Source organism: Schistocerca americana, chromosome 1 (assembly GCF_021461395.2).
Source record: "Schistocerca americana isolate TAMUIC-IGC-003095 chromosome 1, iqSchAmer2.1, whole genome shotgun sequence".
NCBI lineage: Eukaryota > Metazoa > Arthropoda > Insecta > Orthoptera > Acrididae > Schistocerca > Schistocerca americana.
In genome coordinates, this window is record NC_060119.1 from 562,571,323 (window position 1) to 562,595,912 (window position 24,590).

The following is a 24,590-nucleotide window of genomic DNA, read 5'->3' on the forward strand; positions in this document are numbered from 1 at the left end:
AAAGCTTCTGCAATTTGCTGTTAAAATTCTGTCAGTCAAAGTGGCTTAGCTTTGCACTAGATATAATATCACTCCCAGTGTTTTTCAACTGGTGAGCATTTATAAAAGGACCTAAAATTATCACCTGCCCTGAAAAACCTCCAGATGCACTCCAAAGGTAGTCTGCTATGAGAATAGCTGCTTGCTGTGTGTAGTGCACCTCTGACTTAAGAGGAGTCGTACAGTTCTCTCCGCACAGCATGGAGAGGGGTAGTAGAAAATCACATGAAATCAACAGAAGGAATCACTCTTGACTTCCAAAGAACCAACGGACTCTCTGCTTGAGACCCTCAACTTGATTCCAAACAAAATAACCATTATCAATTCTGGGTACAAAGCTGCAAATTGTGAGCTCTGTTCTGCCAGCAGCCTTAACAACTTCCACCAGCCACCCATATGAACTGGCAGCAACCGTGTCAACTGCTAATGTGACTGTGAAGTGGAAATACAAAGGAGCAACCACAGGTAAACCAATACCAGGTAGGCTTCATGGATAGGGTCTACACTCCGCACAGCATGGAGAGGGGTTGTAGAAAATCATATGAAATCAACAGAAGGAATCACTCTTGACTTCCAAAGTACTACCAGCAGTCCAGCTAGCACGACATCTGGGCATTGGGAGTTCAAAGAATGGGATACAATGGTCAAGCAGTTCCTTGTTTCTGTAGTTGGTGGCAAGCAACACTTGATGTGGTGCAGAGGGACCACCACTGGACAGTGGATGACTGGGAATGAGAGATTTGGAGTGATTCCCTGTATCAGTCCGATGGAAGGGTTTGGGTTTGGTGAATGCCTGGAGAGTATTACCTGCCATCGTTTGTAGTGCCACCATTGAGGTAGGGAGGATGTGGTGTTATGGTATGAGGATGCTTTTCTTGGTTAGGATGTGCTTTCCTTATTGTGCATAAGAGAAAGGTAAATGCAAAAGGATATAAACACATGTTACTACATTATGTACTGTGCACCATATTCTTGAAATTTAATGGCCTGCTTGGAGTCTCAACCTGAACTCAATGGAATACCTTTGGAATGAATTAGAATGTCAACTTCACTCCAGACCCTGGCATCTGACCTTCTCTGATTTTGACTCTTGAGAAAGAGTTTAAGCCATTGTAAATGTAAGGAATGAACACACCCCTTACTGAAGTCCACAAATAGGTTTTTGGATACTTTTGATGAGATTGTGAAATATTTATTCTATATATACACTTTCATTTAACAATCTATCAATTTTCATTTAACTATTTTTTAATGACATAGTTTCATATCAGTGTGTACTTGTCTCGAGTTCTCATGAAAAACTGCCTTTCTTTATTTTATTTATTTTTAGTTGTTTATTTCATGTTCCAATGGTCCATGCTGTAAATATCTCGCAGGATATGGAACATCTCAGTCTTAGAAGTTTGTGGAGAATACATTATATAGTGTTATGTGAGAATTACTTAACTGTTTCATATTAAGGTGTCTACAACTTCAGTTCTATTATAGAAAAATAAAATATTTACCCATGTTTACAATAATAAATAAATGTATTGTCTGTTTTCGTTTTTTTATATGCAGTAGACAGCTATGTAAAATATGAGGACTTAATCTTTCGCAGTGTAAATAATTTAGGAGTAAAGGAAACCATTCATTGAATAGCTGAAGTATTGAGAAAAGAAACTTGCTAGCTTTTGGAATCAGTCCTTTCACGAGCTAGTACACACATGCACATGTGCGTGCGCTTGCGCGTGCTCGCGCCCACGTTTATCTGTTCCTCTACATGGTGTCTTCTGGCAGTGAGTCTGTTGGTTAATGGAGACTGAGACCAGGAGGATTAAGGGAGCAAAGGATGTGTTGCAAGGATGACTCACATCTCCATAGTTCAGAAAAGCTGGTGGGGGAGGGAAGGATCCATATGGTCCAGATTGTGAAACAACCTTTGAACTCGAGGATGTTGTGATAAGCTGCATGTTGTGCTTGCCACAGTTTGACAGTCGCCATTTAGTCTGGTGGACAGTGGGTTGCTAGTCATAGGAATAGAAAAAGCTTTGCAGTGATTGCAGTGGAATTGTTATATGACATGGCTGCTTTAAGAAGTTGCCCTGTCTCTGATGGGGCAGGATAAGCCTGTGACTGGATTGGGGTAGGAAGTGCTGGGTGGTTGCATCAGGCAGGTCTTCCACAGGGATGAGGCAGTGGTTGGGAGTGGCATAGGGGTGGACTAGGATGTTGTATAGGGTGAGTGAGTACACGATGCAATAGAACTTTAGGAGAGAAATATCTTGGGCAGAATGTCCCTCATTTCAGGGCATGATGATAAATAGTCAAAGCCCTGATGAAGGATGTGGTTGACTTGTTGCAGTCCACAGGTTATTGGGTCATGAGAGGGGCACTGCTTTGAAGCTGATTCCGGGAAGTGCTGGGAGGATTAAGGGTGTTTGAGGTTTGGCATGGGAAGTCGTTCTGCAGCTAGGTTGGAAGGGGGAGGGGGGGAGAGGGAATGGGGTTAGTGCCTGTCTGTGAAGGCCCTTGTGAGACCTTTGGAATACTAGGCATTAGAGATCCTGTCTCTGCACATATGCATTCCACAGGTGGCCAGGCCATATGGGAGGATTTTTTTGTGTGGAAAAGATGACAACTGTTGAAACAGAGGTATTTTTGATGGTTATTGGGTTTCACATGGACAGAGGTGTGGATGAAGACGTCAGGGAGGTAGAGGTCAATGTCCAGGAAGGCAGCACATCGGGTTGAGGAGCACAAAGTGAAGCAGATGGGAGAGAAGGTGTTGAAGTTGTGGAGGACAGGACTGTCTCTCAGTCCCGAGCGCAGATCATGATATCATCTATGAACATGAACATGAACCAGGTAAGGGGTTAGGAGTTTTGGGTTCTACGAAGGGGCACAGGCCTGTTTTTTCTGTGTGTACTCTAGCCTGAGAAAAGATTAATTCCAGAAGATAGCAAGATTTTTTTCTCTTTTGTGTTTGCTTGTCAGCTTCTTAGCACTTCTGCTGTTTGGTGAGTGGTCTCCATTACTCCTAAATTATTTACATGCTATTATAAGTTCCCTATTAGTATTAATCTTTCAGGTGTATTTGTATTTGTTGTTCCAATTAACTTTGTGTATTCCTTCTTCAAAGTGTGTGTGTGTGTGTGTGTGTGTGTGTGTGTGTGTGTGTGTGTGTGTGTGTGTGTTCTTTAGTTCCCATCCAACTTGTATTCTTTTGTCAAGTTAAATGTTACATGTTTATATTTTCAATCACATCTTGAAGGGCCAGAACATTTAAGCAGTTCTAATAAATGTTTCTTTTTCAGATATCCGTTGTCAACAACATTCTTAAGGTATGTGTACTGGCTTCAGTGCCTATGAAATTTTTTTATATGAAATAGGATACAAAAAGTTCTGTAATAAGTTTTAATTCCTGCAATACATGCAGCCACTCATCCTCAGGTGAACTGAAACAATAACTGTTTATTAACCATTTGTGAAAAACTTGAAGATTCTTTAACAGTGAGGTTTTCATTAAATTTTTTTTAATAATGTGCTGATATACTTTGTAAATGTAAAATCTTTCTTGATTAAAATGTATTCCATTGCAGTACGGAATTGGAGAGCTGAAGCTGCGTTTAAGAACACGGCTAACACATCACCTGTATGATCAGTACCTCAGGTATGTTAATTTGTGATCTCTATACTGTTAGACAATTTCAGTGTCATATTCTATTCACTATTACATCAATATGTAATGCAGACAGAAAAGTCGCAATTTTTATGTAGAGTATTCACAACTAAGGTCATGTATTTGTAGATACCTGCCAGTGTGAATTGATTTTTTTCTGCACCACAATTTGTGAAAAGGGCACACTCGGAAAGAATGGCCTGGATTGCTTGAAACTTAGCGGCTTTGTGGATAAGCAGTAAGTGATTCAGATCATAGAGTGATGGCACGCACGTAACACTGGCAGCACTTTAACTTGTTTGACTATAAAGATCAGTGTTATGTCAAGTTAAACTAGTGAAAAGCCAAGATATCCATTAAAATGTGAGAGCAAGTGCCAGTATGCCTCTTCAGTGAGTAATGGTGCTCTGTCAGTGTATGAGTGAGTTCAAACCAAACAATGATTGGTGGGTAGGAAGTAAGTTTTCATACTATGAGATTTCTGCTCATACAGGGCATGTAAGCGCATTTGCTGCAACAGTGGATCACAAGAGAGGCGCAAAAATGATAATCAGATTCTGGACTGCACGTAATCAACAGATGACTTCTACGTCAATTTTCTGTTTTGTCTGCATTGCTTTGATCAACACTACAGACTCAACAATGTTGGCTTGATCGCTATAGGACTGCAATGGGTGTGATCCAGTCTGTTTAGCAGTATGTTGCAAGGTTTACTGACGGCCTGCATGCTGTTATGTCAGTTTTGATAGATCGAAAATCCTGAGATAAAAATGAGCATATTAATGCCGCTCAGCTCTTGGCACGCTGAATGACAGAATGGAATGTTTTTGTCTCTCTTCCATTTCAAACTGACATAGTGTGATGTCCATGTACTGCTGTCCTATTTTTAATTCTACATCAGTTGATGTATTATTCAGTTAAGGTTTTTGTGAATATGCAAGCCAAGTAATTGCTTCTTAGTGTCAGATAACTTTAATTAGTTTTTTTATGCATCTATTCCCACCATCCTATTTTCTCATTCTGACTCAACATGTATCATACATACCAGATGGAATAATTTAGTCATGGTTGGCCCTCCCAAGGGACTCAATAATTCTGAGAGAATATCTACTCCAGGGGCACTGCGTCAACTTAGATGTTTCAGAGCACTGTCAAATTCTTCTCACTGTGCAATGTCACTCAGTTCATCTTTGTTTACTTCCTCTTTATCCTACTATGATATTATGTTAAAGTTCATTTCTCTTGTATAGCCTTCCTGTATATTCCTTCCATCTTACAGACTTTGCTTAGCACTGGCTTCCTATCGGAGCATTTGATATTCATACAGTTACTTATCTTTTCTCCAGAGGTCTCTTTTAATTTTATTGTAGGCATTTATCTTTCCTCCAGTTATGCATGCTTCTACAGCCTTTCATTCATCTTTGACATTCCTGCTTGGTCATTTTGCACTTTCTGTCAATCTCATTTTTAAACACATATATTCTCTTTTCCCTGCTTCATTTGTTGAATTTTTTTATATTTTCTCTTTTCATAAACTAAATTCAGTAACTTCTGTGCCACCTAAGGATTTCTACTACACCTTGTATTTTTATCTATTTGGGCCTCTGTTGGCTTCATTATTTTATCTAACAAAGCTACCCATTCCTCTTTTATTCTATTTTATCCCCATTGCAGTTAATTAGTGCTTAATGCTACCTCTGAAACTCAGAAGAACCTCTGCATTTCTATCTCCTTATTAATTCCTGCATTACCCTTATTTTTATATTAAATCCCTGTACTCCCCTGACCTGAAGTTGTGTTCTTCCTGTAATTGCACTTCACTATTCCCCGAAATATCTCACTTCAACCTAGCCATTTACCTTTTTAAATTTTCTAACCTACCTACTCTATTAAAGGATCTAACATTCCACACTCAGATCCCTAGGATGCATGCAGTTTTCGTGGGTGACAACATCCCCCCATGTAGTCACTGTCTGGAGATCTGAAATGTGGACTATTTTATCTCAAGAATATATTACCAGAGAGGATCCTGTTATCATTAAACCGTACAGTAAAGCTACATACCCTCAGCAATATAATAGTTGTAGTCTTGCTTTGCATTGAGTCCACAGTACCAGATAACAAGGCGTTGTTGACTAATGGTGCAAGGCCAGATCAGTTGATCAGACAGTTGCCCCTGCAACTACTGAAAAGGCTACTGCCCCTTTTTAGAAACCATGGGTTAGTCTGACCTCACTGACACCTCTCTGTTATAGTTGCGCATACAGTACAACTATCTGTATTGTTGAGGCACGAAAGCCACGCCACCTCAGTGGGATCCATAGTTTGTGGGAAATGGGGGGGGGGGGGGGGGGGGGTGCCTCTACTGAAAAAACACAAGGATACAGTAATTCTTGTAAAGCAGAATTTGAATCACCAACTGCAACATTGCTTGTTTACATTTTAGCCCGTTGAGTAACCCACTGCTACATGAAGACATTATACTGATCTCACTAACATCAAGGTATTTCTTGGTAGTGTTCCATTTTTTGCAACCAATTTACCACATCAAGTAGCTTAGAACTGAGTGCCAGGAAGTGAACTTTTTTCAGTAACAAAATTTTGAGTGTTCTTTACTTTTTTAGGCAGTCTTTTGCAATCTGTAATGCAATTGGCTTCTATGTAACATTACAGGCAGCTTGAATTTCAATTTCTACCCTATTTTCAGCTATCAGGCACACCTAATTTCTGATGTTAAGTTAATTTTAGTCTGTGTTGCAGTTTTCATAAACATGGAAGTGTGATTATTGCTGAGATAGCCTACTTTTGATGTGGGTGATGGTCATAATACATTTCTTTTCTTTACCTAAAGTCCTATCTACATTGGTCTATTATAATTATTATTGCAAGCATAGCTCTGCTTAAGATCTTCAAAGTATAGCTACTGCAGTACATTTTTTTACCTCAGTTTTAATCTGTTTGCCAATTGCTCTTGTTCCACATTTTTCTTTCTTTCCCCTACTCTTCCTGCAACCCCTCCTCCTCCCCCACCCACCCAGAAAAAAATAAAAGAAATTACTCAGCATGTATATTTGATGTTGATGATGCCTCACATATATTAACAACACTGGTGAGAATTTGCTGTAAAGACCTACCTGTTTCTATTATGTTACGATCATAAGGATGAGGAACTTCATTGAAATGGAAACATTAATTGTTAACCTGTACTTTGCATGTGACTTGAAGGAAAGAGGGTAAATGTAGCTTCGGATTTGGAATTACTGGTTTGTTCCACGAATGGCAGTTGTTCTATCAGTGTAATTTGAAACATTATTTGGTAGAAAAGGAAGGAAGAAAGGAAATTACTAATGATCCAGAGTTTGTACACAATATAGGTCATCAGCCTCTTGAAGTGTACAAGATACCCAAAAGGAAAACAGATGAAAGTTCTCTACTCAACCTGACAGTGAACTAAAAAATAGAACTGAAAAACACACTTTTAGCTCTAAATTTCCTCTTATCTGCATTTATATAACATTTTGGTTACGTGTCATGTAATTATTCAAACAGTTTCTTTATTTTTGTTTTCTTCATACAGGGGCTTTACATATTACAAAATGAGTAACCTGGATAATCGTATTGCAAATGCAGATCAGCTCCTAACAACAGATGTGGACAAGTTCTGTGATACATTTACGGACTTGTATTCAAATACATGCAAACCCATGCTGGACATATTTATATATGTATATCGTCTGACAGTGTCATTGGGGCCACAGGTATGTGACATTCACATATTTGAATATCTCTCTCTCTCTCTCTCTCTCTCTCTCTCTTCCTCTCTCCTCTCTCCATCTTCCTCTCCTCTCTCCTCTCTCCCCTCCCCCCTCCCCTCCCTCCCATCGTCACACCCCCATCTGATTCCTAGATAATTATTAAGGTAGCTAAAAATGGACAACTCTTTGTCACTCAGTGCCATTCCAGGCTTCACCAGCTCTTTCATGTCCTCTTCCTTTTGTCAGTATGAGAAATATTTCGAAGATTCTCCAGTTCACAAAGCACTATTCCAGTGCTCAACCAAACTGTATAATGCCTTTTGCCCTTACTGTGTCCCTGCTCACAATTACCTGCCACTTAGTTTCTTAGTCACACGCACATACTATCTGCATATGCGCTACCTTCTACTCCTGTACTGTAACATACACCTCTTACTTCACTTATTTTTGTTCAAGGTTTTTTTATGAATAAAATTTGCTTGATTGATCTGCTTCTTTCAGAAATATTGACAGTTGAGTGTTGATAAAATTATAATTAGAGCACATACATGTATTGTTGCACAACTTGATAATTATTATTGGTGTAGAATTAGGGTTTAAAGTAGTCATAAAAAATCATTTAGATTTAAAGTTTACACGTCACCTTAATTCATCTACATCTAAATACATATTCTGCAAGCCACCATATAATCAATATCCAAATACATATTCTGCAAGCCACCATTTGTGCTTGGTAGAGGGTACACTGTACCACTACTAATCGTTTACTTTCCTGTATCACTTGCAAATACAGCAAGGCAAAAACAACTGTCTATATGCCAACATATAGGCCGTAATTTCTTTTATCTTCATGGTCCTTATGTGAAATATACATTGTCGGCAGTAGAATCTTTCTGCAATCGGCTTCAAATGCCAGTTCTCCACATTCTCTCAATAGCATTCCTTAGAAAAGACGTCACCTTACACCAAGGATTTCCATTTAAGCTCCTGAAGCATGTCTGCAATACACAAATGTTTTTCAAACCTACCGGTAACAAATTGGGCAGCCTGCCTCTGAACTGCTTTGATGTCTTCCTTTAATCAGACCTGTAGGGGTACCAGACACTCAAGCAGTACTCTAGAATGGCTCACACTAGTATATTGTATGCTGTCTCCTTTAAGGTAAAGCAGACTTTTATAAAATTCTTCCAATAAACTGAAATCGATCATTCGCCTTCCCTACTGCAACCCTTACATGCTTGTTCCATTTCATATCATTCTGAAGTGTTATGTCTACATATTTAATCTATATATAAAAATCAAAGATGCTCTGACTTACCAAACAAGAAAGCGCTGGTAGATACACAATAAAAAACACACACCCAAATTTCTAGCTTTCGCAACCAAAGGTTGCTTCATCAGGAAAGAGGGAAGGAGAGGGAAAGACGAAAGAATGTGGGTTTCAAGAGAGAGGGTAAGGAGCCATTCCAATCCCGGGAACGGAAAGACTTACCTTTGGGGGGAAAAAGGGACAGGTATACACTCGCGCGCCCAAAAAGAGGACAGGTATACATTCGCACACGTGCAAAAGCGCGCGCACACACACACACACACACACACACACACACACACACACACACACACACACATATATACAGACACAGGCAGACATAGCTTGTCTGCCTGTGTCTGTATATGTGCGGATGGATATGTGTGTGTGTGTGCGCGCGCGCAAGTGTATACCTGTCCTGTTTTCCCCCCTAAGGTAAGTCTTACCGCTCCCGAGATTGGAATGACTCCGTACTCTCTCCCTTAAAACCCACATCCTTTCTTCTTTCCCTCTCCTTCCCTTTTTCCTGATGAAGCAACCTTGGGTTACGAAAGCTAGAAATTCGTGTGTGTGTTTGTGTGTTTTTTATTGTGTCTATCTACCAGCGCTTTCTACTTCGGTAAGTCACAGCATCTTTCTTTTTATATATATGTTGTTCCCCATGTGGAATGTTTCTTTCTATTATATAGATATTTAATCTTTGTGACTGTGCCAATCACACTACCAATGCCGATTTGAACATTATAGGTTTGTTTTTCCTAATCATCTGCATCTGTCTGTGTTTAGAGCTAGCTACTATTCATCACACCAACTAGAAATTTTGTCTAAGTCATCATGTATCCTCCTTCAGTCAGTCACTGATGACACCTTCCTGTACACCATGTGACCGTACAAGCTGTGGGGTCGAGATTAGAGCGGCAGTTTCCTGCCGCAGAGTATGTGGCCGGCAGTTGCTACGGGGCCGTGGTGAGCGGCTAGCGTTTATGCGGCCTTGGAAAAACCCGAGCGCTTGTCAGAGGTGCATATGGCCAAGTCAGCGCACTTGGAGATATTTATATGCCAGAGAAAAGTTGATAAAAAAACTAAGTGACACGGAGGTGCGAGTTGGCACACGTGGACAGAAAAAAATATGTAAAGCTAAAGTATCTAGACGCGCCACAAAAATATATAATAGTTTAAAAGTTATTGTTGTCTTAAAAATTGTAAATTTATGAAAGTTCAGAAGCTAATATCTCGCAATACTTTGGCCGATAAATATACACAATTTGTCTACGGATGCGGCGAGAAGAGCTGCATCGAGCAATTGCCGATTTAGCATAATCTGTACCATTTTTGAATGAGAGGGCAGAATATGGGATCCAACTGAGAGAAACCGTGTTTTTGGTAATAAATAAATTTAAAGAGACGAAATTAGCTGCAGCATTCTAAAGTTTATAGGGGTAGGTGAGTAATTATGTATTTTTATTTATTTATGTTTAGTATAAAAAATCTGGAAAAAGCAATATCATGTCACAAGAACATTATTTGTGAAAAAAAACAGTGGCAGATACAGAAAATTGGACCTTAAATTGTTGTTGCATGGAAATTTTCCATATTTTTCAGTGTATCATGTTTGTTTTTGTGTTTAGTTTTAGAATATTCGTAATTCTTTTTGTCAAACATTGCTTTGAGTTAGACAGTCATTTTAAGTGTGAATAGAGCGGCCATCTTTGATGACAGGGGAGTTGGTTCTGAGTGACGCTAAGAGCCGGACGTGCCGCTCATCTGGGGGTAGCAGTGTGTTGGTAGCCACATTCGGGGACAAGTATTTACGTAACGATGTTCAAAAGCGATAAAGTGGAGCGCAATATAGTGGATTAGGACAGCAGACAACAATGTATTTTGTGAACTGTGAACAGACTGTCGAGTGTCGTGTTCGCGACAAATGAATTTTATAGTGAACTGTTGTAGCACCAGTTATTAACATCCACCTTTATGTAAAAGTCCCTCAGACTGCATTTTAAGTGTTTACCCAATATATTGAAGAAAAATAAAACTACCTGTTCAAATTATAAATCAACATAGGTGACTCAATATTTTAAATTTCACTGGAATACCTGCCTGCATTGTTACATTTTATTTCAGCTTTAAAATTGAGTTTACGACAGGTGTGAGCTGGCACTCTGTGACAAAAAATGTTGACAAACATTGAGACCAGCCACATTTCTGGCCACTCAATTAAGCTGAGTGTAACAAAATATATTTTTTCGTGCCATAGCATGCGGGGACTCAACCCAAACTATTCAAACTTCAATGTGTAGTGCCCAGTACAGTAATAACCACAGCATCATCAGCAAACAGCTACAGATTTTGCTCCACATTCTGCCAGATGTATTAAAAAAAATAGCAACAGTCCTATCAAACTTCCCTAGGGCACTCTTGGCAATACTCTTATTTCCAATTAACATTTGCCATTGAGGACAGTGTGCTGGGTTCCATTATTTAAGAAGTTTCTGAACCTGGGAATGTATTCCATATGCTTGTACCTTCATTAAGTTTTTAGTGGGGCACCATGTCAAATGCTTTTCAGAAATCAAGTAATATGGATTCTTCCTGTTGCCCTTTATCAATGCTTCACACGATATCGTGCAAGAAACAGGCATCAAAGTTTCGCATCAGTGATACTTTTTAGAACCGTGCTTATTTTTGGACGGGAACTTTTACATCTCAAGGAAATGTGTTAAATTCAAACTGAGAACATGTTCAAGAATTCTATAGCAAACCGATGTTATGGATTTTGGTCTGTAAGTATCTGGGTCCATTCTTTTACCCTTCTCATATATGGAAATCATGAGCACTTTTTTCTAGGCTCTTCGGACTTTGCGTCAACGCCATAGACTACTCTTTGTTAAACCCAATTGGGATTCTGTATGGGCCTGCCAACTCGATCGTTTTCCACTCTCAGTTGTTTCTCTATTCCATGGATCCATATTACAATGTCCTCCATACAGGAGTCTGTGACTGCATGTAATATGATTTTTACACATGAACAATTTCTTAAATGTGAAATTTAAACCTTTAGCTTACCTTTTTGTCTTCTCCTGCCACACCAAACTGGTCAAAGACTGACGGGATAGAAGCCTTAGACCTGCTTAGTCAATTTATGTAGGACCAGAATTTCCTCGGCTTCTCACCAAGATCTTTCATTAAAGTATGACGGTGGTAGTTGCTGTATGTTTCAGGCATTGATCTTTTTACAGACGGACGTATGTCTACTAACTTATGTTCATCGTCATTTGCATGTTCTGTTTTGACAGAGTCTTTGCCTCCTCAGCATTTTTCAGATTTCATTGTTAAGCCATGATGGATCTTTTCCATTCTTAACCCACATACCTGGCACTTAATTCTCCAGAGCACAATTTACAATCCATTTAAACTTTGACCGTAATTCCTCACTGTCCATCATACTGGAACTAAATGATGTCCATCCATTGTCTAAATGGGATTCTAGCAACTGCTTATCTGCTTTTTCTGGCAGATATAATCTCCTAGCCTTCTTGACTGATCTATTAAGTTTAGTAACAATACTCACTATGGTATCATTGTCACTAGTCCCAGTCTGTACCCTGATGCTATAGATAAGGTCAAGCCTATTTACAGCTACAGGATCTAAAATATTTCCATTGTATGTGGGATGTCAAACCAGCTCCTGAAGACAGTCTTCGGGAAATGTATTCAAAAGTACTTCACAACACTGTCTGCCTGTACCCCCTGCAATGAATCCTTAGACATCACAGTCAATACCCTGTAGGTTAAAGTTGCCTCCAAATAGTATTGTGATCTAAATATTTACACAGTACTGACTGTTGACTTTCTTTGGATGACTCTAGAACTATCAGAATGGAACAGGGTGGCCAGTAAAACATCTAACAGTTTAACTTGGTTGTACCTACAGGAGACCTTGGTAGAAGTGACCAGATAACTTCATTATCGTGCTCTAATTCGGCCTCAGTACACAATATTTTTGCCAACTGCAATGAACAGTTCCCCTCTCATGGAGTCTAATCTCTCGTATGTTCCGTTAATTGCTAAATATCTTGGAGCTTTCTACTTCGGCTTTAAGGCAACTAAAATTTTAATGGTGAATTTTGTCTGATTTCACTACCTGCATGTCATCCGGTGACTGTTCATGCTGCCTAGCCTAAAAAATGCCAATGTGCATTAAGTCCCATTAAAGAAAGTACTAGATTCTGTATTTCTGCACTAATGATACTTCAGTAATTTTCACAGTACTGTTAACACTAAAAGAAACAATACATAAGACTAAAACATTTTAGTGACATTTCACTGGCACTGATACTTCACTGTTTTTTGCCATATGAAAGATAATAAAATAAATATTGAATTAAGATGAAAATATGAAGTCCCACCTCATTTGATCTTACGACAAATATATTTGACCATTATGAATATTAATTTGCAAAGCCTTCATTTGAAGACCTATTTTTTTAGCATACTTAAAACTTCACACAGTTTAGGGTCTACTTTGGTGTAAATTGTTTTGCAAGCTTTTGCCATTGGTAAAGTCCTTTCCCAGCTCAGCACTTAAATCATTATTGTTGCATTGAAATACCATATACTATGGTATCATGACAGCACAACGTATGCATTTGTAATGAAAAAACTAGTTTTAGCCAAGTATAATGGGTTTGGGGGATTCTGGTTAAAGAGGAAACATATAATCCTGACTTCAACCCTCACTAATAACGAGTATGACTGTTGCATAGTCCACATTATTTCTTATTAGGTGATGGACTCCTGCATTATTTGCTTCTCCCATGTTTATTGCATTCCTTGGTTATTCATTTGTGCAACTCCTGCTAGTGTTGATATTATTTTTAGCAGAAGTAGCCTCAACTTTTTGTGTCCACTTATGGAGCATCAGACATCACTCCCTGCTTGGGTATTTGTTGGTCAGTTGGATACAATCCAATAACCAGAACAATTGCTTTGATTGGCACAGTTCTGTAGGATGCCATAATCATGTGCATAACTCCCTGCTGCATTTTGCACAAGTCTCGTACTGATTACAGGTTGTTCCTGCTAGAACTTAATGTTCATGTGTTGGTGCCAAAGGAAATTGTTCTCATAAGAAGGGCCCTAATGGTGTAGGCATAGTACATCATGAGAAAGACTGAAGTTAACAGTGACTATTGTGGCATTATATTTATAGTTTTATGTTACATGTACATATGTTGTTGATCCAGATTTTAGTAAGATCCACATCCCCCCCTCTCTCTGCCTATGCCTATATAATGGGTTAGCATTGGGTGGTTTTAAATGTATGTAGTGTCAAGAATTATTTACTCTGGGCACAGTATATGTTCCAGTGAATGTACGTGTTAAGCTACACCAGCCTTCTAACCAGGATCACTGGCTTTCACCAGCAATGTGCTACAAATTGAACCATCCCAGTAAGACTCGAATATCAAATCAAAATATTGACTTGTCACAGTTTATGTCAGGTTGTACACTCCTTTTCTTTCAGGCATTGAATTCATTCTCAACAATCCTGAGACTGTTGAGTCAAATTCTATTCTTTTGTGAGGCTTTTTCATATTGGATTATTTGTACAATTTAATCACTTATTCTGTCTGACAAAATCATACCCTTTATCAACCTGCATATGGTAGGAATGGAAGGTATTTTCAATTTTTAATGAAAAACTGCTCCACTTGCTGTTGAAAACAGAGTTCACTACCAGTTCAGCCCTTTAGGTCAGTTTCAAGTGGTTCTGAATACTTCTAGAAATGTGAGTGTGTGTGTGTGTGTGTGTGTGTGTGTGTGTGTGTGTGTGTGTGTGTATATATATAAAGAGGGAAACGTTTCACGTGGGAAAAATATATCTAAAAATAAAGATGCTGTTACTTACCAAACGAAAGCGTTGGTATGTTGATAGGAGACAATAAAAAACACACAAACAAACACACACACAAATTTCAAGCTTTCGCAACCCAAGGTTGCTTCGTCAGGAAAGAGGGAAGGAGAGGGAAAGACGAAAGGATGTGGGTTTCAAGAGAGAGGGTAAGGAGCCATTCCAATCCCGGGAGCGGAAAGACTTACCTTAGGGGGAAAAAAGGACTGGTATACACTCGCGCACACATACACGTATCCATCCGCACATACACAGACACAAGCAGACATTTGTAAAGGCAAAGAGTTTGGGCAGAGATGTCAGTAGAGGCAGAGATGTCAGTAGAGGCAGAAGTACAGAGGCAAAGATGTTGTTGAAAGACAGGTGAGGTATGAGCGGCGGCAAATTGAAATTAGCGGAGATTGAGGCCTGGCGGATAACGAGAAGAGAGGATATACTGAAGGGCTAGTTCCCATCTCCGGAGTTCTGACAGGTTGGTGTTAGTGGAAGTATCCAGATAACCCGGACAGTGTAACACTGTGCCAAGATGTGCTGGCTGTGCACCAAGGCATGTTTAGCCACAGGGTGATCCTCATTACCAACAAACACTGTCTGCGTGGTGTCCATTCATGCGAATGGACAGTTTGTTGCTGGTCATTCCCACATAGAAAGCTTCACAGTGTAGCCAGGTCAGTTGGTAAATCACGTGGGTGCTTTAACACATGGCTCTGCCTTTGATCATGTACACCTTCCGGGTTACAGGACTGGAGTAGGTGGTGGTGGGAGGGTGCATGGGACAGGTTTTACACCGGGGGCAATTACAAGGGTAGGAGCCAGAGGGTAGGGAAGGTGGTTTGGGGATTTCATAGGGATGAACTAAGAGGTTATGAAGGTTAGGTGGATGGCGGAAAGACACTCTTGGTGGAGCGGAGAGGATTTCATGAAGCATGGATCTCATTTCAGGGCAGGATTTGAGGAAGTCGTCTCCCTGCTGGAGAGCCACATTCAGAGTCTTATCCAGTCCCGGAAAGTATCCTGTCACAAGTGGGGCACTTTCGGGGTTCTTCTGTGCGAGGTTCTGGGTTTGAGGAGACGAGGAAGTGGCTCTGGTTATTTGCTTCTGCACCAGGTCGGGAGGGTAGTTGCGGGATGCGAAAGCTGTTTTCAGGTTGTTGGTGTAATGGCTCAGGGATTCCAGACTGGAGCAGATTCGTTTGCCATGAAGACCTAGGCTGTAGGGAAGGAACCGTTTGATGTGGCATGGGTGGCAGCTGTCATAATGGAGGTACTGTTGCTTGTTGGTGGGTTTGATGTGGACGGACGTGTGAAGCTGGCCATTGGACAGGTGGAGGTCAACATCAAGGAAACTGGCATGGGATTTGGAGTAGGACCAGGTGAATCTGATGGAACCAAAGGAGTTGAGGTTGGAGAGGAAATTCTGGAGTTTTTCTTCACTGAGAGTCCAGATCATGAAGATGTCATCAATAAATCTGTACCAAACTTTGGGTTGGCAGGCCTGGGTAACCAAGAAGGCTTCCTCTAAGCGACCCATGAATAGGTTGGCGTACGAGGGGACCATCCTGGTACCCATGGCTGTTCCCTTTAATTGTTGGTATGTCTGGCCTTCGAAAGTGAAGAAGTTGTGGGTCAGGATGAAGCTGGCTAAGGTAATGAGGAAAGAGGTTTTAGGTAGGGTGGCTGGTGATCGGCATGAAAGGAAGTGCTCCATCGCAGCGAGGCCCTGGACGTGCGGAATATTTGTGTGCAAGGAAGTGGCATCAATGGTTACAAGGATGGTTTCCGGGGGTAACAGACTGGGTAAGGATTCCATGCGTTCGAGAAAGTGGTTGGTGTCTTTGATGAAGGATGGGAGACTGCATGTAATGGGTTGAAGGTGTTGATCTACGTAGGCAGAGATACGTTCTGTGGGGGCTTGGTAACCAGCTACAGTGGGGCGGCCAGGATGATTGGGTTTGTGAATTTTAGGAAGAAAGTAGAAGGTAGGGGTGCGGGGTGTTGGTGGGGTCAGGAGGTTGATGGAGTCAGGTGAAAGGTTTTGTAGGGGCTAAGGTTCTGAGGATTCCTTGAGGCTCCACCTGGACATCAGGAATGGGATTACGTTGACAAACTTTGTATGTAGTGTTGTCTGAAAGCTGACGCAGTCCCTCAGCCACATACTCCCGACGATCAAGTACCACGGTCGTGGAACCCTTGTCCGCCGGAAGAATGACGATGGATCGGTCAGCCTTCAGATCACGGAGAGCCTGGGCTTCAGCAGTGGTGATGTTGGGAGTAGGATTAAGGTTTTTTAAGAAGGATTGAGAGGCAAGGCTGGAAGTCAGAAATTCCTGGAAGGTTTGGAGAGGGTGATTTTGAGGAAGAGGAGGTGGGTCCCGCTGTGACGGAGGACGGAACTGTTCCAGGCAGGGTTCAATTTGGATAGTGTCTTGGGGAGTTGGATCATTAGGAGTAGGATTAGCATCATTTTTCTTCGCGGCAAAGTGATATTTCCAGCAGAGAGTACGGGTGTAGGACAGTAAATCTTTGACAAGGGCTTTTTTATTGAATCTGGGAGTGGGGCTGAAGGTGAGGCCTTTGGATAGGACAGAGGCTTCGGATTGGGAGAGAGGTTTGGAGGAAAGGTTAACTACTGAATTAGGGTGTTGTGGTTCCAGATTGTGTTGTTTGGAATTTTGAGGTTTAGGGGGAGTGGAGCTGGAAGTGGGAGATTGAGTAGATGGGAGTAACTGGGTCTGTGTGCAATGAGAGGAGGTTGAGGTTTGCTGGAAAGGTTGTGAAGGGTGAGTGAGTTGCCTTTCCAGAGGTGGGAAACCAGGAGGTTGGATAGTTTTTTGAGGTGGAGGGTGGCATGCTGTTCTAATTTGTGGTTGGCTTGTAGGAGGATGCTCTGAACAGCTGGTGTGGATGTGGGAGAGGAAAGATTTAGGACATTTATTAAGGATAGGCTGAGTTGATGTGTAGGTGAAGGATTAGATGGGTGAGGGCAATGGATTGTTCAGTTTGGAACTGGTATAGGGACTGATGGAAAGAAGGGTTACAGCCAGAGATGGGAACTTTAAGTGTGAGGCCTTTGGGGGTAATGCCAAATGTCAGACAGGCCTGGGAAAATAAAATATGGGAGCGTAATCTGGCTAGGGCGAAGGCATGTTCGCAGAGGGAATGTAAATAAAACTTAATGGGGTCGTTGTGGGGATGTTGTGAGGGTGACATGGTATTAGAAGGTGGAAAGTGTAACATGAGGGTGAAATGAAAATAAAAATATATGGGGAGAGTTAAAGGCGAACTAGAAAGCAACTGGAGATCTGGTGTGAAAAAAGGCGAAAAAGTGTTGGTTAAAGCTGGGCTATGTTGATCCTGTGGTGAACTTAGGTTGGTAGACAATGATGTGCACAAAGGTTAGGTGGTTGTGTTGCCGCCAAAACACGTTAAAGGGTGGAGCAATTCGAGAAAATTTCGAAAAAACTGCATGTAAATGTATTAAAAGGAGTGGTTTTGTGGTGTCAGATTGTGAAAATGAGGCTAACAATTGTCTGACGAAAAAATAAAAAATAATGACGTTAAAACCTGTTGGGAAGCGGCTAAAAATTATCAGTGATGTGGGGAAAAACGGAAATTGAACAAAAAGCAAAAGTTATTAGAACTAGACGAAATGGCTGTTTAATAGGTGAAAGGAACTGTTTGTGAACTGGGAACGATGGATTTTATAGCAGCGGTAGTGTTGAAAGCGGAAAAAAATTTTTTGGTTATGGTTTGGAAGTGGTTTACATATTATTGAGTATATATAGGCGAGATAAAATTGTATGGTAGATTCGGTAAAAAGGAAAAGGTGAATACAAAGTGAAACTACTTGCAAAAACAGAAAGAGAAAATAAGATGACAGAAAAGATTTCAAAATGCAACAGTGACAATAACAAACGTAATTGTTGGGTTCAAATTAATGATATGAATATAATAGAGGGAAACATTCCACATGGAAAAAATATATCTAAAAACAAAGATGATGTGACTTACCAAACAAAAGTGCTGACAGGTCGATAGACACACAAACATACACACAAAATTCAAGCTTTTGCAACAAACGGTTGCTTCATCAGGAAAGAGGGAAGGAGAGGGAAAGACGAAAGGATGTGGGTTTTAAGGGAAAGGGTAAGGAGTCATTCCAATCCTGGGAGCGGAAAGACTTACCTTAGGGGGGGAAAAAGGACAGGTATACAGTCGCGCGCACACACACACACATCCATCCGCACATACACAGACACAAGCAGACATTTGTAAAGGCAAAGAGTTTGGGCAGAGATGTCAGTCGAGGTGGAAGTACAGAGGCAAAGATGTTGTTGAAAGACAGGTGAGGTATGAGCGGCGGCAAATTGAAATTAGCGGAGGTTGAGGCCTGCTGGATAACGAGAAGAGAGTATATACTGAAGGGCAAGTTCCCATTTCCGGAGTTCTGATAGGTTGGTGTTAGTGGGAAGTATCCAGATAACCCGGACGGTGTAACACTCTGCCTAGATGTGCTGGCCGTGCACCAAGGCATGTTTAGCCACAGGGTGAGCCTCATTACCAACAAACACTGTCTGCCTGTGTCCGTTCATGCAAATGGACAGTTTGTTGCTGGTCATTCCCACATAGAAAGCTTCACAGTGTCGGCAGGTCAGTTGGTAAATCATGCGGTTGCTTTCACACGTGGCTCTGCCTTTGATCGTGTACACCCTCCGGGTTACAGGACTGGTGTAGGTGGTGGTGGAAGGGTGCATGGGACAGGTTTTACACCGGGGGCGGTTACAAGGGTAGGAGCCAGAGGGTAGGGAAGGTGGTTTGAGGATTTCATAGGGGTGAACCAAGAGGTTATGAAGGTTAGGTGGACGGTGGAAAGAACCCCAAAAGTGCCCCACTTGTGACAGGATGCTTTCCAGGACTGGATCAGACTCTGAATGTGGCTCTCCAGCAGGGATAAAACTTCCTCAAATCCTGCCCTGAAATGAGATCCATCCTTCATGAAATCCTCCCCACTCCACCAAGATTGTCTTTCCACCATCCACCTAACCTTCATAACCTCTTGGTTCACCCCTATGAAATCCCCAAACCACCTTCCCTGGCTCCTACCCTTGTAACCGCCCGCGCACACTGATATCCATCCGCACATATACAGACATATCTTGTCTGCCTGTGTCTGTATATGTGCGGATGGATGTGTGTGTGTGTGTGTGTGTGTGTGTGTGTGTGGGGAGGGGGGGGGGTGTATACCTGTCCCTTTTCCCCCCTAAGGTAAGTCGTTCCGCTCTCGGGATTGGAATGACTCCTTACCCTCTCCCTTAAAACCCACATCCTTTAGTCTTTCCCTCTCCTTCCCTCTTTCCTGATGAAGCAACCGTGGGTTGCGAAAGCTTGATATTTGTGTGTATGGTTTTTATTGTGTCTATCTACCAGCGCCCTCCCGTTTGGTAAGTCACAGCATCTTTTTTTAATATATTTTTCCCATGTCCATACCTCCTTTGGTAAAAATGCAACCTTTTGTGGAAGTTAGAAACTATATTTAATTGGGGGTGGGGGGAGATGAAGTGGATACGCAGTTAAAAGGAAAAGGCTGTCAAGTTGTTACAAGAAGTAGTTGTCACTAATCAGCGGAACCTGAGAAGAGAAAGTTGACAAGAAATTGATTTGTTGAGAAGTTCAACTGAAGTACATTGGGAGTACTTTAACACCAGAACACTTGGACAGAATTGTGTACCACACTTTATGCATACTAGTTTTTGCACCTACAAATGTGAAAAAAAGCAGATACACAATACTACCAGCTGAGATACAATTATTCTTGAGTGTGTCATGGAAGGTTTGTGATGCTGCATTGTTGTGAAATGTTCAATCTCAGATCATATATATAACAACAAAAAAAGTCATTATTGATAATATAATGAAATAGACAGATAAAAAAAATCTACTCACCAAGTGGCGGCAGGGGAACACACACACACACACACACACACACACACACACACACACAAAAGGATTTAACTTTCACAAGCTTTCGGAGCCCCAGTGGCTCCTTCTTCTGGCAGAAGAGTTGAAGGAGAAGGACTGGAGAGGTTTAGGGAAAGGGGTACCGTTTAGAAAAGTCACTCAGGACTCCAGGTCAGGGGAGACATACCAGATGGGATGATAAGGAAAAACTGACTGATGGGGACTGCACCGGATGAGATTTGAAAACCTGAGAGCTTAAAGGTGGAAGACAGGGTAATATGCAAGACAGAGATTACTACTGAAGCATCATGCATGAGTTAATAAGAGTGAAACGCCAAGTGCATTGTATGTAACAGAGGTGGGAGGGGAGATAGCGAAAAATAGACAAGTCAGAAAATGAAAGGTGTAGAAAACTGAAATTGAGTGAAGAAAGGAGTAGTTACTGTTAATATATGCTGAGACAGAAGGAATTAATGTAAATTAAGGTCAGGTGGATGGTGAGAACCAAGGATATGTTGTATTGCTAGTTCCCACCTGCGGAGTTCTGAGAAACTGGTGTCTGGGGGGAAATGACACACGTCATATACCAGCTGTTACACAAACACCGTTCAGCCTTTTACATTGGCGTGACTACCACCCAGTTGTCAGTCAGGGTAAATGGGCATAGGCAGAGGGTGTATACAGGCAACACACAATATCCTGTTGTAGGTCATGCTATACAACGTGACCATCATGAACTTGGTGCTGTTTCACCACATATGCCATCTGGATTCTTTCTCCATGATAGGTTAAGTATTTCTCATTTACATGTCTAGATTATTTAGCAGTAGAAATTATATCTTTAAAAAGACATTTCATGTTGACCTCTAAAGAATGCAAAAATTACAAAGTAATAACAGTGAGGGGGATTGAAAGCATGTTTGAATGAGAAAAATGTTTGTAAATGAGCATTTGATTGGTTAACTTCAGTTACAACTTACACATCAGTCCCCTAAAATGATTCAGCAGTCTTAAGACAACAGAATTTGTGAAACATCCTTTGATGGTCGTACGTTTATTACTTAACTATTGTTTCGTGTGCAATAAATGCTCTATGTTTGCTTTTAGGAGCCTTGCAAGGGCACTTTGTCAGTGTGCTATTCAATATGTTACATAATATTGCAATTAATAGCAAGAGCATTGGAGACAATGTTTCAGAATGTCATAAGCATGTTTTTATTGTACATATGTCTCTGCTTTTCCAGACTCCAGTGATGCTAATTGCTTACCTAGTTGTATCGGGCTTCATTCTCACACACCTTAGGCGACCAATGGGCCGCATGACAGTTACTGAACAGAAGCTTGAAGGTGAATTCAGATATATCAACTCAAGACTAATTACAAATTCTGAAGAAGTAGCTTTCTATCAAGGCAATAGTCGTGAGAAGCTTACTTTATTGGCGTCATTCCAAAAATTGGTAAGTTAATGGGTCAGTAATTGACTCTTTATTTTGTCTTGTGATTCTAATTACAGTGATTGACTACATTCTTGAGTGCTGTAGCTACATTTCATGATATCAGTGGTTGTTGTTTTCTTTGACTATATGCTGCACTACTTTTTTACGTTGATTGCAAATAAAGTGAACTAATTGGAAGAAACAAACCAAGTTGGATTGATTTTTTTGTTAAAATTTGATGAAATAGTTTTTAATATACTAACAGCAAAATGGATGATTGTTCATTTCAGGTTAATCATATGAGGAAGTTCTTGGAGTTCAGAGTGCTGATGGGAACCATTGACAATCTTGTTGCAAAATGTATGTGATTCTTTTTACAGTTTGTTTTAAATCTTTGTAACATAAGCTTTCAATCATAGCTGAAACAATTTCACTTTTATGATTGGCTTAAAAAAGTACTGATACAATTTCTGAGTGAAGGTCGCTGTAGTGTAGCTAAACAAAGTTCAGTGCTAACGAAGAATGTGGCAGGAAAGTAAGAAAACAAGTGAAGGATCAGGTAACATATGAGTGGGAAGAGAGAGCCAAAAAGGTGTGTATTACAGGAATCTCAGGAAAATGAGAATAAAGTCAATATTGTGCTGCCAGTGTTTGGGTCAGTTCGAAAATAGTAAAGAGAAGTATTTAAGCTATCAATACTCAGGTGACAGTACGTTGAAAAGTAAAATCAACAGATAAAACGTTATGGAAGTAGGGCACAATTGAAGACATGAGTAAATTGTGTCTTAAGGAGTGTGATCATTAACAGAAACTGATACCCTGTTGACAGTTAGACTGTATATGTTCATTTTGGGAGCTTTGTCTATGTCACAGGCAACTGTAAAATATAATACTTGTTACGCCAGCTATGAGTACAACCATTAATGTAGTAATATCATTAATCTTTTTTTCTTAACTGTAGTATTTTGTACCCTTACAAAATAGTAGTAGTGCTAGACACCATTTAACTCAAGGTAATCTCACACTTTGAATTCTGCTTTCACTGTCACCTAGTTGGTGACATTTGGAGTGAAAAAAATATTCTTGATGTATTGGTATAATTTTTGAGAGAGAATGGGTATTTTCCTTTTAGTATCCGATATTTTAGGTTTTTCAGAAGTTCGGATTTTTCAGCAATTCAGTGTATAGCTCTAAGAGTTGAGCAGTCTTAGACACTTCTTGTCAGTCTTCTTAAATACATTGGATGTCCTCTTTCTTGAAGCTTCTCATCCAAGTACTGTGAACAAAATGCACTTCAGATATATTTCTGTGTATTATTATTGAAGAAACAATACCACGCAACTGACTTTCCATTATTTTTTCAGTCGACTCTGAGTGCACCCGCTGCTGCCATGAAAATAACGAATTTTCAATTCTTTCCAATTAAAATCAAGCAGGTAGAATATTGGATAATTCAAACAAGATTAAAAAGTGTAGACTTTGTATAGTTACAGAAGAATAAAATATCACATAACTAATGTTAGAAGCACCATGAGCCTGTACATGGATGATGCTATTGTCTAGAGGGAGGCTGCAATGCCAGAAGCCTGTAGCAAAATGCAGGAAGACTTGTAGAGGATCAGTGATTGGTGTAGTTGTTGACACTTGGCAATCAGTGTTAGAAACAAATCTCCACTTTTGTATGCTGCTTCAGTAAAGATTTATTTCACGATGAAAATATCATCTTAGGAAATATTGTTAATTTTCGTCATCTAAAGCTTTGGCTGAAGAACTGTTTATCAACAGGAAGAGACGTAACTAGCAAAAACAGTGTGCTATGGCTGCATTCATTTTTGCATTTACATGCCAAATACACAGTTTATGTGATATTCCTCTTTCGTGTAAATTATTTCTGTTGTAATTCACAGGATCTATAATCAAATATTCATATTTTTAAAACATATAGTGCATGGTTTTGCATTTTTTTATGTTTGCAGCCAGCTGTCAGCACCTTCTAAATTATTCAAACTGAATATTTACAATAATTTACAAATCTTTTGTAGATTTACACTATTGTTCTATACATCCCAATATTTATTATTTGTCCAGTTATCATAAAGTTGTAATAGGATAATGTACTTATGAAAAGAGTAATTCGGAGAACAGTATGGCTCTCATGTTTCTGAAAACTGGTAAACACTATGAAGATTTTTAATCAGTTGAATAAAAGTTAATGATGATAAGGGTGTTTCGCATGTCAGTCTTGTAACACCAGCTGCGTGACAAATGAAGTACCCTTTAAATTATTTTGTATTAAAGTCCTTCTATGGACACCTAGATGGCTCATTCAACATGGATGTAGCCAATTTTTTATCCCCACCGAGCAAGTGCTTACTCTCCCAGGAGATCGATATCAATGGAATATCTAACATTAACACTCATTCTTACATGTTCTGTTGGCTTTTATAATATTGTTTATTGATTTACGTAATGAATATACTTGACTAAAATCTTTTCGTCAGGAACGGATCGTACTGTC

General features: G+C 40.2%; 1 protein-coding gene across 1 annotated transcript in view; it reads left to right on the plus strand.

The window, feature by feature from the left end:
• LOC124606416 (ATP-binding cassette sub-family D member 3) overlaps positions 1-24,590 on the plus strand; it is a 100,344-nt gene that overhangs the window by 37,334 nt on the left and 38,420 nt on the right. Inside the window, exons 5-9 of the mRNA XM_047138401.1 lie at positions 3,336-3,362; positions 3,621-3,691; positions 7,278-7,458; positions 21,881-22,093; positions 22,363-22,432. Of these exons, the coding sequence (XP_046994357.1) occupies positions 3,336-3,362; positions 3,621-3,691; positions 7,278-7,458; positions 21,881-22,093; positions 22,363-22,432 (562 nt within the window). The remainder of the gene's footprint in view (positions 1-3,335; positions 3,363-3,620; positions 3,692-7,277; positions 7,459-21,880; positions 22,094-22,362; positions 22,433-24,590) is intronic.